The 18,481-nt window shown below is 43.3% G+C and overlaps 2 protein-coding genes across 2 annotated transcripts; both read right to left on the bottom strand.

Moving 5' to 3' along the window:
• Nucleotides 1–4,121: 4,121 nt before the first annotated feature.
• LOC149432697 (formyl peptide receptor-related sequence 4-like) lies at nt 4,122–10,416 on the bottom strand. The gene is made up of 3 exons (XM_089665072.1): nt 10,266–10,416; nt 8,293–8,367; nt 4,122–6,509 (listed from the first exon to the last, which is right to left on the bottom strand). The coding sequence occupies exons 2-3, from the start codon at nt 8,352–8,354 to the stop codon at nt 5,507–5,509; spliced, it is 1,065 nt and encodes a 354-aa protein (XP_089521198.1). The 5' UTR covers nt 8,355–8,367; nt 10,266–10,416; the 3' UTR covers nt 4,122–5,506.
• Nucleotides 10,417–12,745: 2,329 nt separating this feature from the next.
• LOC149432696 (formyl peptide receptor-related sequence 1-like) lies at nt 12,746–18,020 on the bottom strand. Its single transcript, XM_089665019.1, has 2 exons — nt 17,899–18,020; nt 12,746–15,776 (listed from the first exon to the last, which is right to left on the bottom strand). The coding sequence occupies exons 1-2, from the start codon at nt 18,018–18,020 to the stop codon at nt 14,765–14,767; spliced, it is 1,134 nt and encodes a 377-aa protein (XP_089521145.1). The 3' UTR covers nt 12,746–14,764.
• Nucleotides 18,021–18,481: the final 461 nt, after the last annotated feature.

Raw genomic sequence — 18,481 nt, 5'->3', positions numbered from 1 at the left:
GTCTGAGGCACCCTTTGATGTAAGTGGAACTTCTTCCATCCAGATCTGCAGCCTACTTTGACCAACGTGTAGGGCACAAAATGTTACATTTCTACTACAATCAAATGGCCGCTTCTCTTCTGACTTCTTCTACTTAGATTTCATATAAAATAAAAAGTGATAGAGGCAGCTTCTCCGTGTTTATTATGCATGACTACATGGCCAACCATGGTCCAAGTCAGGGGTGGACTGACAATTTGGAAACTCTGGCACTGCCCGAGGGCCTGGGGTCAGTAAGGGGCCCCATGAGATGCCCCGGGTACCTTTTTCATAGGCTTTTTTGAGTTTGGGCAAGGACACAGGGGCCCCATGATCCCCTATTGACCGGGGGCCCCATGAGATGCCAGTCCACCCCTGGTCCAAGTGACAGTTTGGGTGCCGGCCAGCCAGTCAGTTACCAATTCATCCCCCCTTCCTCTTGCAGTGATCAGTTGCTAGGACCACCGGTATCATAATTATGTCATGTAGTTTCTATGTTTTCTCTTCCTCTGGGATTTTAAACCAAGGCACACAGCCAGTGACAGAACTTATTGCGTGTGGCGCGATCCGGGAAGGACATCATATGATGCCCACCTGGATCAATGAGAGTCCAGCTTGGCCATCATTCTGCTACTGGCCAGGCGGGTACAGGTTATACAATGATGTCATGTAGTCTCTATGTTTTCTCTTCTTCTGAGATTTGAAACCAAGGTACACAGCCAGTGACAGAACTTATCGCAGAGTGGCCACGCGGGCACGCGCGAGGCGTGATCTGGGAAGGACGTCATATGATGCCCACCTGGATCTATGAGAGTCCAGCTTGGCCATCACTCTGCTACTGGCCAGACTGGTACAGGTTATACAAGGATGTCATGTAGTTTCTATGTTTTTTCTGCTGCCGAAATTTGAAATATTGAACCACAATTCCATTTTAAAATCTGGTATTTTTTCCTGAATAATAAGTACAGCTACAGTCAGGGGCGGACTGACAACTCATGGGGCCCCCGGGCAATAGGGGATCATGGGGCCCCTGTGTCCTTGCCCAATCTCAAAAAAGCCTATGAAAAAGGGACCAGGGGCATCTCATGGGGCCCCCTACTGACCCTGGGCCCTCGGGCAGTGCCCGAGTTTCCAAATGGTTAGTCTGCCCCTGGCTACAGTCACAACAGGGTAAGGAATGGAAAGTGAATTGTCCCCATGGGGTGTTGGTATGTTGCCGATAGCTTCCTCTATTCTACACACACACATGTTCACGCACCGCTTGGTTTGTATTACCAAGAGAGAAAATAATGAATGATCACAATATTCAAAGGCAAGTGCTTTAATAAAATACAAAATGTTTTTTCACATAGCACAGGATGTAAGAGCGTTTTCGCTCGTCATGCATGTCCCTCCTGCAGTGTCCCCGGCAATGTCAGCATCTGTCTTCCAGGTTCCATCCCCTGCGAGCGTCGGGACGTACGGGGGACGGAACTGGCGGCAAATTTAGAAATGTCAAAAAGTGACATTCACTAAATACACTAAAATCACATAGTATAACATTCCTGTATCAAACCATTTCACATACATTTTGTCCCGAGTGCTTTGTCCTCCACCCTGCCTGCATTTTTACTGTTCTTTCTGCCTGGAAACTGAGAAACGTCCATGGCGTCCAAAAAGCGTCCCTTTAGGTCAGATGCGGTTTTAGACCGGCTAGAGAACAGCGATAGTAAATCAGAACCAGTAAATATATATTTATAGTGCCGCGCTCCTACTACAGGTTTTTTATCACATATAGTGTGTCACTCATCTAAATAAATAAATAAATAAAATAATGATAATTAATAATAAGTGGTTGATGTGACATATAAATCAATATTGGAATTATACCAATAAAAGTGCTAACTTATGTGCTCGGTCAATAATAATATTACAATAAATAGTGCAAGTATAATTCATATAGTGCATAAATAAATAAAAAAGTCTTTTTTATATATAAATTGGTGCAATATGCAATGTGCAGGTGAACTCCTTAATCCCACTTTCCAGGTGCCGTGTGATCTCAATATGCGCTCACCTTTATATTTGCCCAAATGAATTTAGGCAAATAAACTTTTTGTCCTTCCAGGACTGGTGGGATGATGCTCCTATATACGGTATTCCAAATGAGAGTGAAGGTCTGCTCAGATCCTCTTTTTATCTCCTCTCACTCCATATACATAGCCACTCATGGATGAATCTTTGGATCATATGTGAATCTCTCCTATTTCCCCTCCTGGGGACACCTCCTCCTCTTATCCACCTTTCCTCAGAGTTGGTGATGCAAATCAAATGAAAAAAAGAAAAACCATGGTGTCTTATCCTTTTGTATGAAAGTAGTTTATTGCTGCCAGAAGCGGTGATACAGCAGATTATGGCACTTATCTGTTACAGATATATAGGAGCTGATAATGCTCTCTGCCTCTCTGTCTGCCTCTGCTGGAATCGCCGATCCTCTCCAATGCAACGTCGTGACGTCAGAGCCCCTCCCCTATGCGTTGCGTCACAGGGTCACGTGACTTCATCAGGGGGAATATGATGAAGTCACGTGACCCTGTGACGCAACGCATAGGGGAGGGGCTCTGACGTCACGACGTTGCATTGGAGAGGATCGGCGATTCCAGCAGAGGCAGACAGAGAGGCAGAGAGCATTATCAGCTCCTATATATCTGTAACAGATAAGTGCCATAATCTGCTGTATCACCGCTTCTGGCAGCAATAAACTACTTTCATACAAAAGGATAAGACACCATGGTTTTTCTTTTCTTCATTTGATTTGCATCACCAACTCTGAGGAAAGGTGGATAAGAGGAGGAGGTGTCCCCAGGAGGGGAAATAGGAGAGATTCACATATGATCCAAAGATTCATCCATGAGTGGCTATGTATATGGAGTGAGAGGAGATAAAAAGAGGATCTGAGCAGACCTTCACTCTCATTTGGAATACCGTATATAGGAGCATCATCCCACCAGTCCTGGAAGGACAAAAAGTTTATTTGCCTAAATTCATTTGGGCAAATATAAAGGTGAGCGCATATTGAGATCACACGGCACCTGGAAAGTGGGATTAAGGAGTTCACCTGCACATTGCATATTGCACCAATTTATATATACGGTAAAAAAGACTTTTTAATTTATTTATGCACTATATGAATTATACTTGCACTATTTATTGTAATATTATTATTGACCGAGCACATAAGTTAGCACTTTTATTGGTATAATTCCAATATTGATTTATATGTCACATCAACCACTTATTATTAATTATCATTATTTTATTTATTTATTTATTTAGATGAGTGACACACTATATGTGATAAAAAACCTGTAGTAGGAGCGCGGCACTATAAATATATATTTACTGATCATTAGACACAATACCAAGTGAGTTTGTGAATGTGTCAGCGCACCCAGTATTACACCTAGGCAGTTTACAACTATTAATAATTATAGTTACACCTCAGTCATAGTAGCTCACAAGTATTCACCCATATTTTTTAGTAAATCAGAACCACTTGCAGAATTGAGTGATAATGATTCGTGGGGGAAATTCCTCATCAGACACTGAAAACGATTTTGCGACTGAGCTCAGTGATGTGCGAACTTGGCGCTCTATTTCAAATTTCAGTGTTTTTGGTTTGATTATATTATTGAATTAAATGTATTATTAGTATATTATTATTTTTTATGATTATTTATTAAATTATAATTTATGATTTCGTGTTTCAAATTTTATCATCCCCGGGATGTTTACTAGACTTTTGTCCAGGCAGATTTCTGTGAGTTATTCCTAAGAATGACAGGCCTACAATAAACAAATGACATATTTCCATGCAAAAAAATGTACCGCTTTGAGCACAGAAATATGGACATAATCAGACCGCTAAGAGGACCTGTTACTTTGCCCTGAATGGGCAGACTGCAGGTTTGCTTGTAACATCACAAGTGGTGGCATCTTACCCTTTTCACTGGGTGTTAGTAAGTTGCCTGTGACTACCCGTACCCCACATACATACACACACATATTCCTGCACCTTTTGCTGTCTGTATTACCAAGAAAAAAAACCATGAATAATCAATATATTTAAAGACAAGTGCTTTTATGAAATTCAAAATGTTTATTTTAAAAGGGACAGGATGTAGAAGAATATCTAAGGAACGGTAATAAAAAACAGTAATATAATGGTAATATATGTCATTTTAGTGATAGTAACATAAACATCAGCCTAGGCCTATCAGCAGTGCATCTTCAGGGTGATTGGTGAACTATAGGGCAGCAAGAAATGAGTACTAAGTCCCCAGTGACACTGATCCGACTCTGAAATCGTGCGACTTCCAGTGAAGCGAAGTCAGATGTCATTCTGAATTGAGGTACGACTTGCAAGATATCTGCGGCTTGCAAGATTCAGATGTCTATGCAAGTCACACCTGAAGTGGTGCATGCTGTACTTTAGAAAGGAGTGTGGCTCCGACCAAGTCGGAATTGCAACGATATAACCGATTTAATTGCAAACAATTGGGTGTGACTTGCCTGAAGCACTTAAAGTGTTACTAAACCCCGGACCCTGCATTCACTATATCTGGTCTCCCCGGACCCTGCATTCACTATATCCGCTCTCCCCGGACCCTGCATTCACTATATCCGGTCTCCCCGGACCCTGCATTCACTATATCCGGTCTCCCCGGACCCTGCATTCACTATATCCGGTCTCCCCGGACCCTGCATTCACTATATCGGGTCTCCCTGGACCCTGCATTCACTATATCTGGTCTCCCCGGACCCTGCATTCACTATATCTGGTCTCCCCGGACCCTGCATTCACTATATCTGGTCTCCCACAGTACGCACAACATGGAAATGGAATTATTTTAGTAAATATAAACTGCTAAATACCTTTTCTCATCAGCAGTTAGAGCAGTCTTGTGACTTCAGCAGAGCACTGGTTAAAGCTTGTAGAAGAAGTTTTCTTTCTGCTCTAGGAGGATGCAAAACCTCTGACCACTGTCTGGACAGTGCTGATTGGCCTTGTGTTGATCACATGCACTCTCCCAAGAAAAAAAAAAACCTCCCTAGCAATACACACTAAACTGAGCATGTGCAGCAGGGCTACGGGAGGAGCAGAGCAGACAGGATCAAACAGCGTTTTTACACAATGCAGAGGATTGACAGTGAGTATAACAAGCATGGTTTACTGCATCTACAGACTAATTTTACTGTTGTAACCAGGGGCGGACTGACCATTTGGAAACTTGGGCAGTGCCCGAGGGCCCAGGGTCAGTAGAGGGCCCCATGAGATGCCCCTGTTTCCTTTTTCATAGGCTTTTTTGAGTTTGGGCAAGGACACAGGGGCCCCATGATCCCCTATTGACTGGGGGCCCCATGAGTTGTCAGTCCGCCCCTGGTTGTAACACTTTAAAGAAGAAGTGGAAGAGACAGGTTTACAATGATGGAACAGGTGTTCTGCACTTCATCTCTCTTCAAGAAGTGCTTCACTCATTGCATTTTTCAATCTGGCCTTTATGGATTTTTTATTATTGGCCCCACGCGCATGGCCCAGTAAGACATAAAGAATGGGATTCATGCAACTGCTGATTGAAATCAGGCAAAGGCAAAAATGACTGATCATGAAATTGGCAGGGGTTTCAACGATCCCCATAAGCCATGCTATGAGTGGCCATATGTTGAATGGAAACCAGCAGATGAAAAAGCAAACCACTACCGCAACGATGATTCTGAAAGTTCTTTGAAACGCTTTTGGTCTTTTAAATTTATTGCGACGTAGTTTGGAGACAATCAGGCCATAACAAATAAGGAAGAAAATAAAAGGTATCCCAAACATGAAAATATTTTTGGAGATTATGATATATGTTGCAGGATTATAAAAATATTCGTAAATAGGGGATCTCAGAAACTCTCGTAGGGGTGGGACAATTACATAATATTGGTTGATTCTGGCAAGTGCACCTATATTAATAATTAACACAACAGTCAGAGGAACAATCCAAAGAAACACCGATACGATCCTGACTAATCTCCGTGTTCGGTGTACTTTAGCCCAAAGTGGCCACATGATGGACACACACCGGTCAACACTAATGGCTGTCAAGAAAGTCACACTAACAGCGGAGTTCAGGTTCATCATGACAAAGTTGATCATAAATGAAAAAACATATATAATAGCTATGTTAGGTCTGTCATAAAAATTAGAAACAATCAGCCATTCTATTACGCGAAAAGGAAGACAAAGGCAGAATATGAAGTCGGTGATGGCCAAGTTCAGGAACCACACCGCACTGATGGTCTTCATCCTGAAGCCGGAGATCCATATTACCAATCCATTTCCTATGATTCCCACAATGCAGGAGATACAGTAACAAGAGATGGTAAACATTTTGGTGGCTTGGTATACCTTCTCCTTATATGGTTTGTCCATGGGGCCAGTAGTGGATGGATTGGAATCAGGTGACCTCCTGGTAAAACAGAAAAGTGTATTTTACTAATCTGGGACACCTAGATACGGGGCATATTAATTCAGCAGGATCTTCAGCCTCCCAGCCTCAGGGTAAAAGCCAAAAAGTCAGTGTTACTAGAATCTGAGTAGACCATGTGTGAGGCTTCGTGGCTCCGCTCTGAAGCCAGATTGAAAGAGAAGAATCACCGCACCAGCAGAGGGATGAAGGGAGCAGCATCCTAGGTTTGTTCCAGTATCTTCAGTGACGTGAGGGGGAGCTCAGGTTCTAGTAATGTGAGGGGGAGCAGATGCCACTTGGAAGCAACTCCTGGAGTCAAGCATGTTGAGCGTGTGTAAAGTGGCCTCAGCATCACACTAGCCACACTCTGATGCGTTTCGCCTCGTCCATTGGGCTTGGTCAAAGAAGCAAGTGGCCAAGACCTGATAGGCAGGGCAAAACGCATCAGTGGTGCGCATACCGCGGTGCTGAGGCCACTGTACACAAAACTTAACACGTCAACTCCAGGGGTTGGCTCTGAGCAGCATCCACCCCCCATCACATTACTAGAACCAACTCCTGGAGTCAAGCATGTTGAGCATGTGTAAAGTGGCCTCAGCATCATGCTGGCCACAACACTGATGCGTTTCGCCCCATCCATTGGGCTTGGTCAGAGAGGCAAGTGGCCAAGACCTGATAGGCAGGGCAAAACACATCAGAGGTGCGCATACCGCGGTGCTGAGGCCACTGTACACAAACTTAACACGCTCAACTCCAGGGCTTGGTTCTGAGCAGCATCCACCCCCCATCACATTACTAGAACCAACTCCTGGAGTCAAGCATGTTGAGCGTGTGTAAAGTGGTCTCAGCATCACGCTAGCCACAATCCTGATGTGTTCGCCCCATCCATCGGGCTTGGTCAGAGAAGCAAGAGGCCAAGACCTGATAGGCAGGGCAAAGTGCATCAGAGGTGCGCAAACCGCGGTGCTGAGGCCACTGTACACAAACTCAACATGCTCAACTCCAGGGGTTGGTTCTGAGCGGCATCCGCCCCCATCACATTACTAGTATCTGAGCTATGGAAGATTAAGTCATTAGTAAGTCCACCCATTGCTTATTACAGGGACGCAAAGGGGTTTATTTACTAAAGCTGGAGAGCGCAAAATCAGCCTCACTTCTGCATAGAAACCAATCAGCTTCTATCCTCACCTCGTTCAATTAAGATTTGGCAATAAAACCTGGAAGCTGATTGGTTCCTATGCAGAAGTGAGCCTGATTTTGCGCTCTCCAGCTTTAGTAAATAAACCGCAAAGTGTATCAGCCAACCTGAGGAGAGGAAAAATGTTTAATTGGGCCTCATAACAACCTCCCCTTTACTCTCTATCTCAAAGGCAATTTTCAGGGGGCAGCACTGCCCCTTGGAAGAAGGGACGGAAAAGGGACACACGTGGCATGGGGACCTGGTGGGTTCCGAGAGAGGCTGCGGGCTTCATGATGGTGTATGCACAGCCCGACTCTCATTCCTGGGGATGTCCAGAGCTGTGAAGGTGAGTGTCTCTCTCTCCCCATGGGGGATGGTGGCTGGTTTTGGGGGGCAGTGGTAGTGGAAAGCTCTGTCTGGTGGGGTGCAGGAGCGTTGTTGGTCGATGTCAGGCTCTCTTTGCGGGAGGGGGGGGGGCATTTTTGTGTTGCCTAGGGCAGAACAAAACCTAAACACACCACTGATGTACCCCACTAGGTGCATTGAATAACACTGAGGCTGCTTTATTCTGATAGAAAAGTGTAGAAAAATACTTATTTTTACCAATAATCATATCCATAACTTGGGTTGATGGTGGAAAAATTCATTTGGTTGAAATCATTCATGACTGTTAGGGTTCTACAAAAATAAAATATAAATATGTTTATTAGAGAATAAAATCGACATAAATAAAACGATGTTCCTTTTATTTGTATGAAAACTAAAGGTATATACAGTAAGCTAATTGCCCCTTATTAGCTTCAATGCAAAATCACCTTCCATTGACTTCTATGCAAGATCGCGTTCCATTGACTTCAATGCAAAATTGTGCCCCATTGACGTCAAAGCAAAACGATGTCCCATTGACTTCAATGCAAAATGGTGTCACACTGACTTCAATGCAAAAACACAACCTATTAACTACTTCAATGCAAAAATGGCTCTATTTAAGTTTTAAAATTTTTTATATATATATACTGTATATGTGTGTGTGTGTATATATATATATATATATATATATATATATATATATATATAATTTTTATATACATATAATATATTATTTTTTGTCCAGTTTCTGTGTGTTACTTTCATTCGTATGTGTGTGTGTGTATATATATATATGTGTGTGTATGTGTGTGTATATATATATATATATGTGTGTGTGTGTGTATATATATATATATATATATATATATATATATATGTATGTATGTGTGTGTATATATATATATATATATATATATATATGTATGTGTGTGTGTGTGTATATATATATATATATGTGTGTGTGTGTGTGTGTGTGTATATATATATATATATAATTTTTATGTATACATAAAAAATATTTTTGAGCAGTTTGTTACTAACAGCATTACCAAGCAAAAATAAAGGAAAAAAGAATGAAAAACCAACACTAACCCCTCATGCACACGGGGGGGGGGGGGGGGGGCGTTTTGATAATGCTGGTAACGTTTGCTGTGTAAACTCACGTTAAAAACGCAAGTTTTTCAGCTTTTTTTTAGCATTTTTGCATTAGCATTTAGTGGTGTGTTTCCACATTTAGTGGTCTTTTCCCACATTCGCATTTTTTTACTTTTTTTTGGTCAAAAAAAATCCAAAAACGCTGGTTTGCGACGTCTTACCGTGTTTTACTGCGTTTTTAAGAGTGTTTTTACACCTAAGAAACTCCTCTAGAAACCCACTAGTCCTGTTTTTTTTCCAGCCAAAAAACATTGATTCCAGTCTATGTGTGTATGGACACATAGGATAACATGTTGGGGGGTTTACTGGCTGTAGAAAGCAAATGTCAAAAGCCAAAAACAGCCGCTGTAAAAACATCCCGTGTGTATGAGGACTTATACAGCCATCACAGCTAAAGACTGATATGCTGCAACATATTACATGTTTAATGAGGCTTACATATGCTTTATCAGTCCCCGTCCTTGTAAGTCTGTAATGAATCTTAGTCACGGATGGACTTATTGCCCAGGTGGCCACCTATCACGGGACCACGCTTGGAGTCACTGAGCTCCTGAGAGCGACCCATTCTTTCACCAATGTTTGTAGAAGCAGTCTGCATGCCTAGGGGCTTGATTGTATACACCTGTGTCCATGGAGGGGATTGGAACACCTGAATGCAATGACTGGCGCAATACTTTTGGCAATATAGCATACTTACATTGGTCCTAACTTGATCAATGTATCTATGTAAAAATACTATTCAGCTAAAAACTATTAATCTCCCCACCCCTGATGTAATAGAGATGTTAGAAGTCCAAAAAAGATGAGCAGCCTACGGAGACAACTAAAGACATAGCACAGGAAGTCAGCCTTAGGATAGGAAGTTTGTTATTCACATCATTACCAACCAATAATAAAGGAAAAAAGACTGAAAAAAATCTAACACAGCATTCAGATTTAAGTACTGGTTAGCTGAAACATATTACATTGTTACTGGGGCTTTCTGTAGATGCTTTTTATCAGTCCCCGTCCTTGTAAGTCTGTAATGAATCTTAGTGGGTTTTATTACTTACCAGATAACTCGGATTAATTCTGAAGATGTCTTGAGTTTGTTATTCAGCGAAGAAAAGTCTTCTTGTGAGTCGATGTCATGGGATCCCATTCGTTTTATTATCGTCTTTGAGACGTACATTTTTTTCCTATACAGATAAAAGAACGGCATTGCCTGACTTTGTTGGTCACCACTGACAGCAGTGTTACATTGTGTTCAACAAGATGAATCCCAACTTGTAGAATAAAAATTGTTGGGTTTTCACGACAACCAAATGGCCGCTTCTCTTCTGACTTCTTCTGTTTGGATTTCATTTCATCTAAAACAAAAAGAGATAGAGAGGGCTTCTCTGTGTTTATCAGGCATGAGTAAATGGCCAACCATGGTTCGAACTCGGGCTAAGTGACAGTTCTATTTGGACCACCCACTAGCCATCAGTCCCCAGTAAAATTTCTCCCCTGCTGTTCAGTGATTGGTTATTAGAATCTCCAGCATCCTAACAAACAATGATGTCATGTATGCGCCCCGCACCCAACATCACAGGGGGATGGAAGTGGAACATCTTCCATCCAGATCTGCAGCCTACTCTTCATCCTGGTTCCCCTCTACCTTTCTGACTGAACACTGAGATCATCCCTAATTTTAGGCTCCTGAACCCAGAAATTCTAATATATTGTGCTAGAGCAGTGTTTCTCAACCTCATTTCAGTCAAGGCACCCTTTAAAATTATGAACAGTCTTGAGGCACTCTTTAAAATTTTGGACAGTCTGAGGCACCCTTTGATGTAAGTGGAACTTCTTCCATCCAGATCTGCAGCCTACTTTGACCAACGTGTAGGGCACAAAATGTTACATTTCTACTACAATCAAATGGCCGCTTCTCTTCTGATGTCTTCTATTCAGATTTCATCTAAAATAAAAAGTGATAGAGGCAGCTTCTCCGTGTTTATTATGCATGACTACATGGCCAACCATGGTCCAAGTCAGGTGCGGACTGACCATTTGGAAACTCTGGCACTGCCTGAGGGCCCGGGGTCAGTAGGGGGCCCCATGAGATGCCCCGGGTACCTTTTTCATAGGCTTTTTTGAGTTTGGGCAAAGACACAGGGGTCCCATGATCCCCTATTGCCCGGGGGCCCCATGAGTTGCCAGTCCGCCCCTGGTCCAAGTGACAGTTCTATTCGGGTGCCGGCCAGCCAGTCAGTTACCAGTTCATCCCCCCTTCCTCTTGCAGTGATTGGCTGCTAGGACCACCGGTATCATAATGATGTCATGTAGTTTCTATGTTTCTCTTCCTCTGGGATTTTAAACCAAGGCACACAGCCAGTGACAGAACTTATTGCGTGTGGCACGATCCGGGAAGGACATCATATGATGCCCACCTGGATCTATGAGAGTCCAGCTTGGCCATAATTCTGCTACTGGTCAGGCGGGTAAAGGTTATACAATGATGTCATGTAGTTTCTTTGTTTTCTCTTCTTCTGAGATTTGAAACCAAGGTACACAGCCTGTGACAGAACTTATCGCAGCGTGGCTGCGCGGGCACGTGCGAGGCGTGATCTGGGAAGGGCATCATATGATGCCCACCTGGATCTATGAGAGTCCAGCTTGGCCATAATTCTGCTACTGGTCAGGCGGGTAAAAGTTATACAATGATGTCATGTAGTTTCTATGTTTTCTCTTCTGATGAGATTTTAAACCAAGGTACACAGCCAGTGACAGAACTTATTGCAGCGTGGCCGAGTGGGCACGCGCCAGGCATGATCCGGTAAGGACGTCATATGATGCCCACCTGGATCTATGAGAGTCCAGCTTGGCCATCATTCTGCTACTGGTCAGGCGGGTACAGGTTATACAATGATGTCATGTAGTTTCTATGTTTTCTCTTCTTCTGAGATTTTAAACCAAGGTACACAGCCTGTGACAGAACTTATTGCAGCGTGGCCGAGTGGGCACGTGCGAGGCGCGATTCGGGAAGGACGTCATATGATGCCCACCTGGATCTATGAGAGTCCAGCTTGGCCATCATTCTGCTACTGGCCAGGCAGGTACAGGTTATACAATGATGTCATGTAGTTTCTATGTTTTCTCTGCTTCTGAGATTTTAAATATTGAACCACAATTCCATTTTAAAATCTGGTATTTTTTCCTGAATAATAAGTACAGCTACAGTCAGGGGCGGACTGACAACTCATGGGGCCCCCGGGCAATAGGGGATCATGGGGCCCCTGTGTCCTTGCCCAATCTCAAAAAAGCCTATGAAAAAGGTACCAGGGGCATCTCATGGGGCCCCCTACTGACCCCGGGCCCTTGGGCAGTGCCAGAGTTTCCAAATGGTCAGTCCGCCCCTGGCTACAGTCACAACAGGGTAAGGAGTGGAAAGTGAATCGTCCCCATGGGGTGTTGGTATGTTGCCGATAGCTTTCTCCATTCTACATACACACACGTTCGCGCACCGCTTGGTTTGTATTACCAAGAGAGAAAATAATGAATGATCACAATATTCAAAGGCCAGTGCTTTAATAAAATACAAAATGTTTTTTCACATAGCACAGGATGTCGAAAATATATCCATAGCACAGGATGTAAGAGCGTTTTCGATCGTCATGCATAGGGCGGTCCATTCCCTTGAACGAGCAACAATCGCCACAAAGAAGCCTCAGAACTTTTTATTACAGTAGAGCTTGGTGTGTTTTTTACCGTGATTTTTCAATTGCTTGGTAACACAAATTGCTATTCAGCCAATCACATGGCAGTAACTCAATGCATTTAGGCATCTAGATATGGTGAAGATGACTTGCTGAAGTTCAAACCGAGCATCAGAATGGGGAAGAAAGGGGAATTCTGTGACTTTGAACGTGGTTAATGGTGCCAGACGGGGTGGTTTGAGTATTTCATAAACTGCTGATCTACTGGGATTTTCACACACAACCATCTCTGGAGTTTACAGAGAATGGTCCAAAAAGAGAAAATATCCAGTTAGCTGCAATTGTGTGGAGGAAAATGCCTTGTTGATGTCAAAGGTCAGAGGAGAATGGGTAGACTGGTTGCTGCGACATTCAGATGGTAGGGTCAGAATTTGGCATAAATAACATGAAAGCATGGATCCAACCTGCCTTGTATCTACGGTTCAGGCTGGTGGTGTCATGGTGTGGTGGATCCATCCTGCCTTGTATCTACGGTTCAGGCTGGTGGTGGTGGTGTCATGGTGTGGTGGATCCATCCTGCCTTGTATCAACGGTTCAGGCTGGTGATGGTGGTGTCATGGTGTGGTGGATCCATCCTGCCTTGTATCAACGGTTCAGGCTGGTGATGGTGGTGTCATGGTGTGGTGGATCCATCCTGCCTTGTATCAACGGTTCAGGCTGGTGGTGGTGGTGTCATGGTGTGGGGGATCCATCCTGCCTTGTATCAACGGTTCAGGCTGGTGGTGGTGGTGGTGTCATGGTGTGGGGAAGATTTTCTTGTCACTAGCAAGGTGTACCTACTAAAGTGGCCAGGTGAGTGTTTATACTTCTAGGGCACAACACAGGAGAAGATTCAAGGAGAAAAAAGGTCTCATGGAGTTATTGGAAGATTAGCCCAGTGTTGGGTTTTAAAGTAGAACAGTAGTAAGAAAGTAGTGACTTTGAACGTGGCATGGTCGTTGGTGCCAGACAGGCTGGTCTGAGTATTTCAAAAACTGCTGATCTACTGGGATTTTCACACAAAACCATCTCTAGGGTTTACAGAGAATGGGCCGAAAAGAGAAAATATCCAGTGAGCAGTAGTTGTGTGGACGAAAATGCATTGTTGTTGCCAGAGGTCAGAGGAGAATGGGCAGATCGGTTGCTGCAACATTCAGATGGTAGGGTCATAATTTGGCGTAAACAACATGAAAGCATGGATCCATCCTGCCTTCAAAAACTGCTGGTCTACTGGAATTTTCACAAACAACCATCTTCTGGAGAATGGTCTGAAAAGAGAAAATATCCAATGAGCTGCAGTTGTGTGGAGGAAAATGCTTTGTTGAGGTCAGAGGTCAGAGGAGAATGGGCAGACTGGTTCCAGATGATAGAAAGGCAACAGTCACTCATGTCAATATGGACCAAAATCTCTGAGGAATGTTTCCAACACCTTGTTGAATCTATACCATGAAGAAAAAGAGGGTCCAACCTGGTACTAGCAAGGTGTATCTAATAAAGTGGCCAATGAGTGCTTGATGAGCTTTTTATTAACTCCTGATGACTGAATGGAGAGGTGAGTGAACAAAATAAGGTAGAGAAAAACCTTTTGCTTTATTTTTTAGTTCTGTGGGTGCAGATACGTTTGGTGATCCATTGGGCCATGTGCTTGTAGATGCAACCATGACTTAGAAGACCCTAGGAAATGGCTTTTTAAACCTAACCAGAATTAGCACATGGAAGCATCTGCTTATGTCTGCTTATGTCGGGATTGGTGGTCTATAAGGTAGCAGGAAGTGAGTACATAGTGAAGATATAGATGAGAAAAGTTTACATTGATGGAACAGGCTTTCTTCACTTCAGCCATCCTCAAGTTTTTCACTCATTGCATTTTCCAACCTGGCCTTTATAGATTTTCTAAAATTTGCCCCACGTGCATAGCCCAGTAGCACATAAAGAATAGGATTCATGCAACTGCTGACTGAGATCAGACAAAGACAAAAATGACTTATTATGAAATCTGGAAGTGTTAGGCTGATCCCCAGAAGCCACGCGGTGACCGGCCATGTGTTAAAAGGAAACCAGCAGATGAAAAAGCAAACCACTACTGAAATGATGATCCTGAAAGTTCTTCGAAACCCTTTTGGCCTTTTAAATCTGCTGTGACGTAGTTTGTAGACGATAAGGCCATAACAAATAAGAATGATGATAAAAGGTATCCAAAACATGAAAATATTTTTGTACATCATGACATATGCTTCAGAACTCATTTGAGAATCTAAACTAAAAGTATAGCTAAGTTCAAGCTCTTCTAAGTTTGGGACTTGCATATAAAAACCATGGATTATGGCAAAATCATGTAAGAAAGCAATGTTAATAAAAAGCACAACAGTCAGAGGAAGAAGCCATAGAAAGACCGATACGATCCTGACTAATCTTCGTGTTCGGTGTACTTTAGCCCAAAGTGGCCACATGATGGACACACAGCGGTCAATACTAATGACTGTTAAGAAAGTCACACTAACGGCGGAGTTCAGGTTCATCATGACAAAGTTGATCATAAGTGAAAAATAATATATAATATTTATGTAAGGTTTGTCATCATCAGAAACAGTCAGCCATTCTATTACGCGAAAAGGAAGACAAAGGCAGAATATGAAGTCGGTGATGGCCAAGTTCAGGAACCACACCGCACTGATGGTCTTCATCCTGAAGCCGGAGATCCATATTACCAATCCATTTCCTATGATTCCCACAATGCAGGAGATACAGTAACAAGAGATGGTCAAAATTCTGGTGACTTGGTAAACCTTCTCCCCATATGTTTTATTCATGGTGCCGGTAGTGGATGGAGTACGATTAAATGAACTCCTGTTAAAACAGAAAGGATGGTTTACTAATTTTAAAATCCAAATCTGGGAAACCTTGCCAGGGACAGGGAAAATGTGAAAATGGACCCCACAGCAACCCTCCCCCCATACTCTCTATCTCAAAGGCAATATCTCTTATCACCAAAATGAGAAAAAAATATATATATGTAAAAATATATACACACACTATATTGCCAAAAGTATTGGGACACCCCTTCAGGTGTTCCAATCACCTACATGGCCACAGGTGTATAAAATCAAGGAAAAAACAAAGAAACAGTTGTGGGATGATGTCTTTAGGTGTCCATCTCCCGCACAGGCCTTGCTGCCCTCTAAGTTGGGGGGGAACCCAAATGTAAACTGAAAAAACAATGGAAGAAAAGGCACACCAACCTAGTGTATTACCTCAGTATAAAACTTTAATAGAAACACCAAAATATATGCACAAACAATTATGTATCAAAAGGATCATAATCTCAAAGCAACCAGGTCAACTCCAAAACCTTGAGTAGATCCTCCGATTGCTGATGCGTTTTGAGGGACAGTTCCCTCTTCCTCAGAGCCTTTCTAGTTTCTCAGTGAATGCAAAGTGTTCTATGATTGAACAAGGTGGATGTTGTGACATCACTGCCCTGCCTCTCTATCTCGGCCAATCAGAGACTTTGCATTCATTGAGAAATTGGAAAGTGCTCTCTGAATGGCGCTCATGCCAAGTACGCAATGTCCTAAGTTCAGTAAGCAGCAAGGTAGTCAGTAGGCATGGAACATATCTAGTGGAGATTACTGTAGCGTGATGTGTCACTCTACCAGGGGTGGACTGACAACTCATGGGGCCCCCGGGCAATAGGGGATCATGGGGCCCCTGTGTCCTTGCCCAAATTTAAAAAAGCCTATGAAAAAGGTACCAGGGGCATATCATGGGGCCCCCTACTGACCCTGGGCCCTCGGGCAGTGCCCGAGTTTCCAAATGGTCAGTCCTCCCCTGCACTCTACAGTGAGAACACGTCTCCACAGCTCTAGAGTCCAGTGGCGTCATGTTTTACACCACTGCGTCTGACTCTTTGTAAGGCTTGGATCAGGGGCGGACAAATCATGGGGCCCCCGGGCAATAGGGGATCATGGGGCCCTTGTGTCCTCACCCACACTTACTCCACACCCAAAAAAGCCTATGAAAGGTACCAGGGGCATCTCATGGTGCCCCCTACTGACCCCGGGCCCTTGGGCAGTGCCCAAGTGCCCGAATGGTCAGTCGGCCCCTGGCTTGGATGCAGCTGCTTGGCCATGGAAACCCATTCCATGAAGCTCTCTACGCACTGTTGTTGTGCTAATCTGAAGGCCACATGAACTTTGGACATCTTTAACTATTGACTCTGCAGACAGTTGGCGACTTCTACGCACTGTGCACTTCAGCATGTGCTGACCCGGCTCTGTCATTTTACGTGGCCTACCACTTGGTGGCTGAGTTGCTGTTGTTCCCAGTTGCTTCCACTTTGTTATAATCCCACTAACAGTTGAGTGTGGAATATTTAGTAGCCAGGAAATGTCACGGATGGACTTATTGCACAGGTGGCCACCTATCACGGGACCACGCTTGGAGTCACTGAGCTCCTGAGAGCGACCCATTCTTTCACAACTGTTTGTAGAAGCAGTCTGCATGCCTAGGGGCTTGATTGTATACACCTGTGTCCATGGAGGGGATTGGAATACCTGAATGCAATGATTTAGGGGACTGGCCCAATACTTTTGGCAATATAGCATGCTTACATTGGTCCTAACTTGATCAATGTATCTATGTAAAAATACTTGGAATTCAGCTAAAAACTATTAATCTCCCCACCCCTGATGTAACAGAGATGTTAGAAGTCCAAAAAAGATGAGCAGCCTACGGAGACAACTAAAGACATAGCACAGGAAGTCAGCCTTAGGATAGGAAGTTTGTTATTCACATCATTACCAACCAATAATAAAGGAAAAAAGACTGAAAACAGTCTAACACAGCCTTCACATTTAAGGACTGGTTAGCTGAAACATATTACATTTTTACTGGGGCTTGCTGTAGATGCTTTTTAAGTGTCCCCATCCTTGTAAATCTGTAATGATTCTTAGTGGATATTATTACTTACCAGATAACTCTGAAGATTAATTCTGAAGATGTCTTGAGTTTGTTATTTAGCCAACAAAAGTCTTCTTGTGAGTCGATGTCATGGGATCCCATTCGTTTTGTTATCGTCTTTGAGAAGTACATTTTTATCTTACACAGATAAAAGAACGGCAGTTCTTGCCTTTGTTGGTCATCACTGACAACAATGTTACTGTGTGTCTAACAAGATGAATCCCAACTTCTGGAGTAAAAATTGTTAAATTTTCACATCAACCAAATGGCCGCTTCTCTTCTGACTTCTTCTGTTTGGATTTCATTTCATCTAAAATAAAAAGAGATAGAGAGGGCTTCTCTGTGTTTATCAGGCATGACTAAATGGCCAACCATGGTTCGAACTCGGGCTAAGTGACAGTTCTATTTGGACCACCCACTAGCCGGTCAGTCCCCAGTAAAATGTCTCCCCTGCTGTTCAGTGATTGGTTATTGGGATCTCCAGCATCCTAACAAACAATGATGTCATGTACGCGCCCCACACCCAACATCACAGAGGGACGGAAGTGGAACTTTTTCCTTCCAGATCTGAAGCCTACTCTTCATCCTGGTTC

This window comes from Staurois parvus, unplaced genomic scaffold, assembly GCF_062004578.1.
Source record: "Staurois parvus isolate SC_StPar_1 unplaced genomic scaffold, SC_StPar_1.0 ptg002113l, whole genome shotgun sequence".
Lineage (NCBI taxonomy): Eukaryota > Metazoa > Chordata > Amphibia > Anura > Ranidae > Staurois > Staurois parvus.
This window is presented reverse-complemented; position numbering and strand designations above follow the sequence as displayed.

Bases quoted from the DNA above. Each gene is read 5' to 3' on its own strand.
- LOC149432697 (XM_089665072.1), bottom strand. From the start codon at position 8,354: ATGAATGATTTCAACCAAATGAATTTTTCCACCATCAACCCAAGTTAT. The intron at 6,510-8,292 runs GTAAAAATAAGT...CTGTTTTACCAG, and splicing joins AGTTATGGATATGATTATTG to GAGGTCACCTGATTCCAATC.
- LOC149432696 (XM_089665019.1), bottom strand. From the start codon at position 18,020: ATGTACTTCTCAAAGACGATAACAAAACGAATGGGATCCCATGACATC. The intron at 15,777-17,898 runs GTAAGTAATAAT...CTGTTTTAACAG, and splicing joins TTAATCTTCAGAGTTATCTG to GAGTTCATTTAATCGTACTC.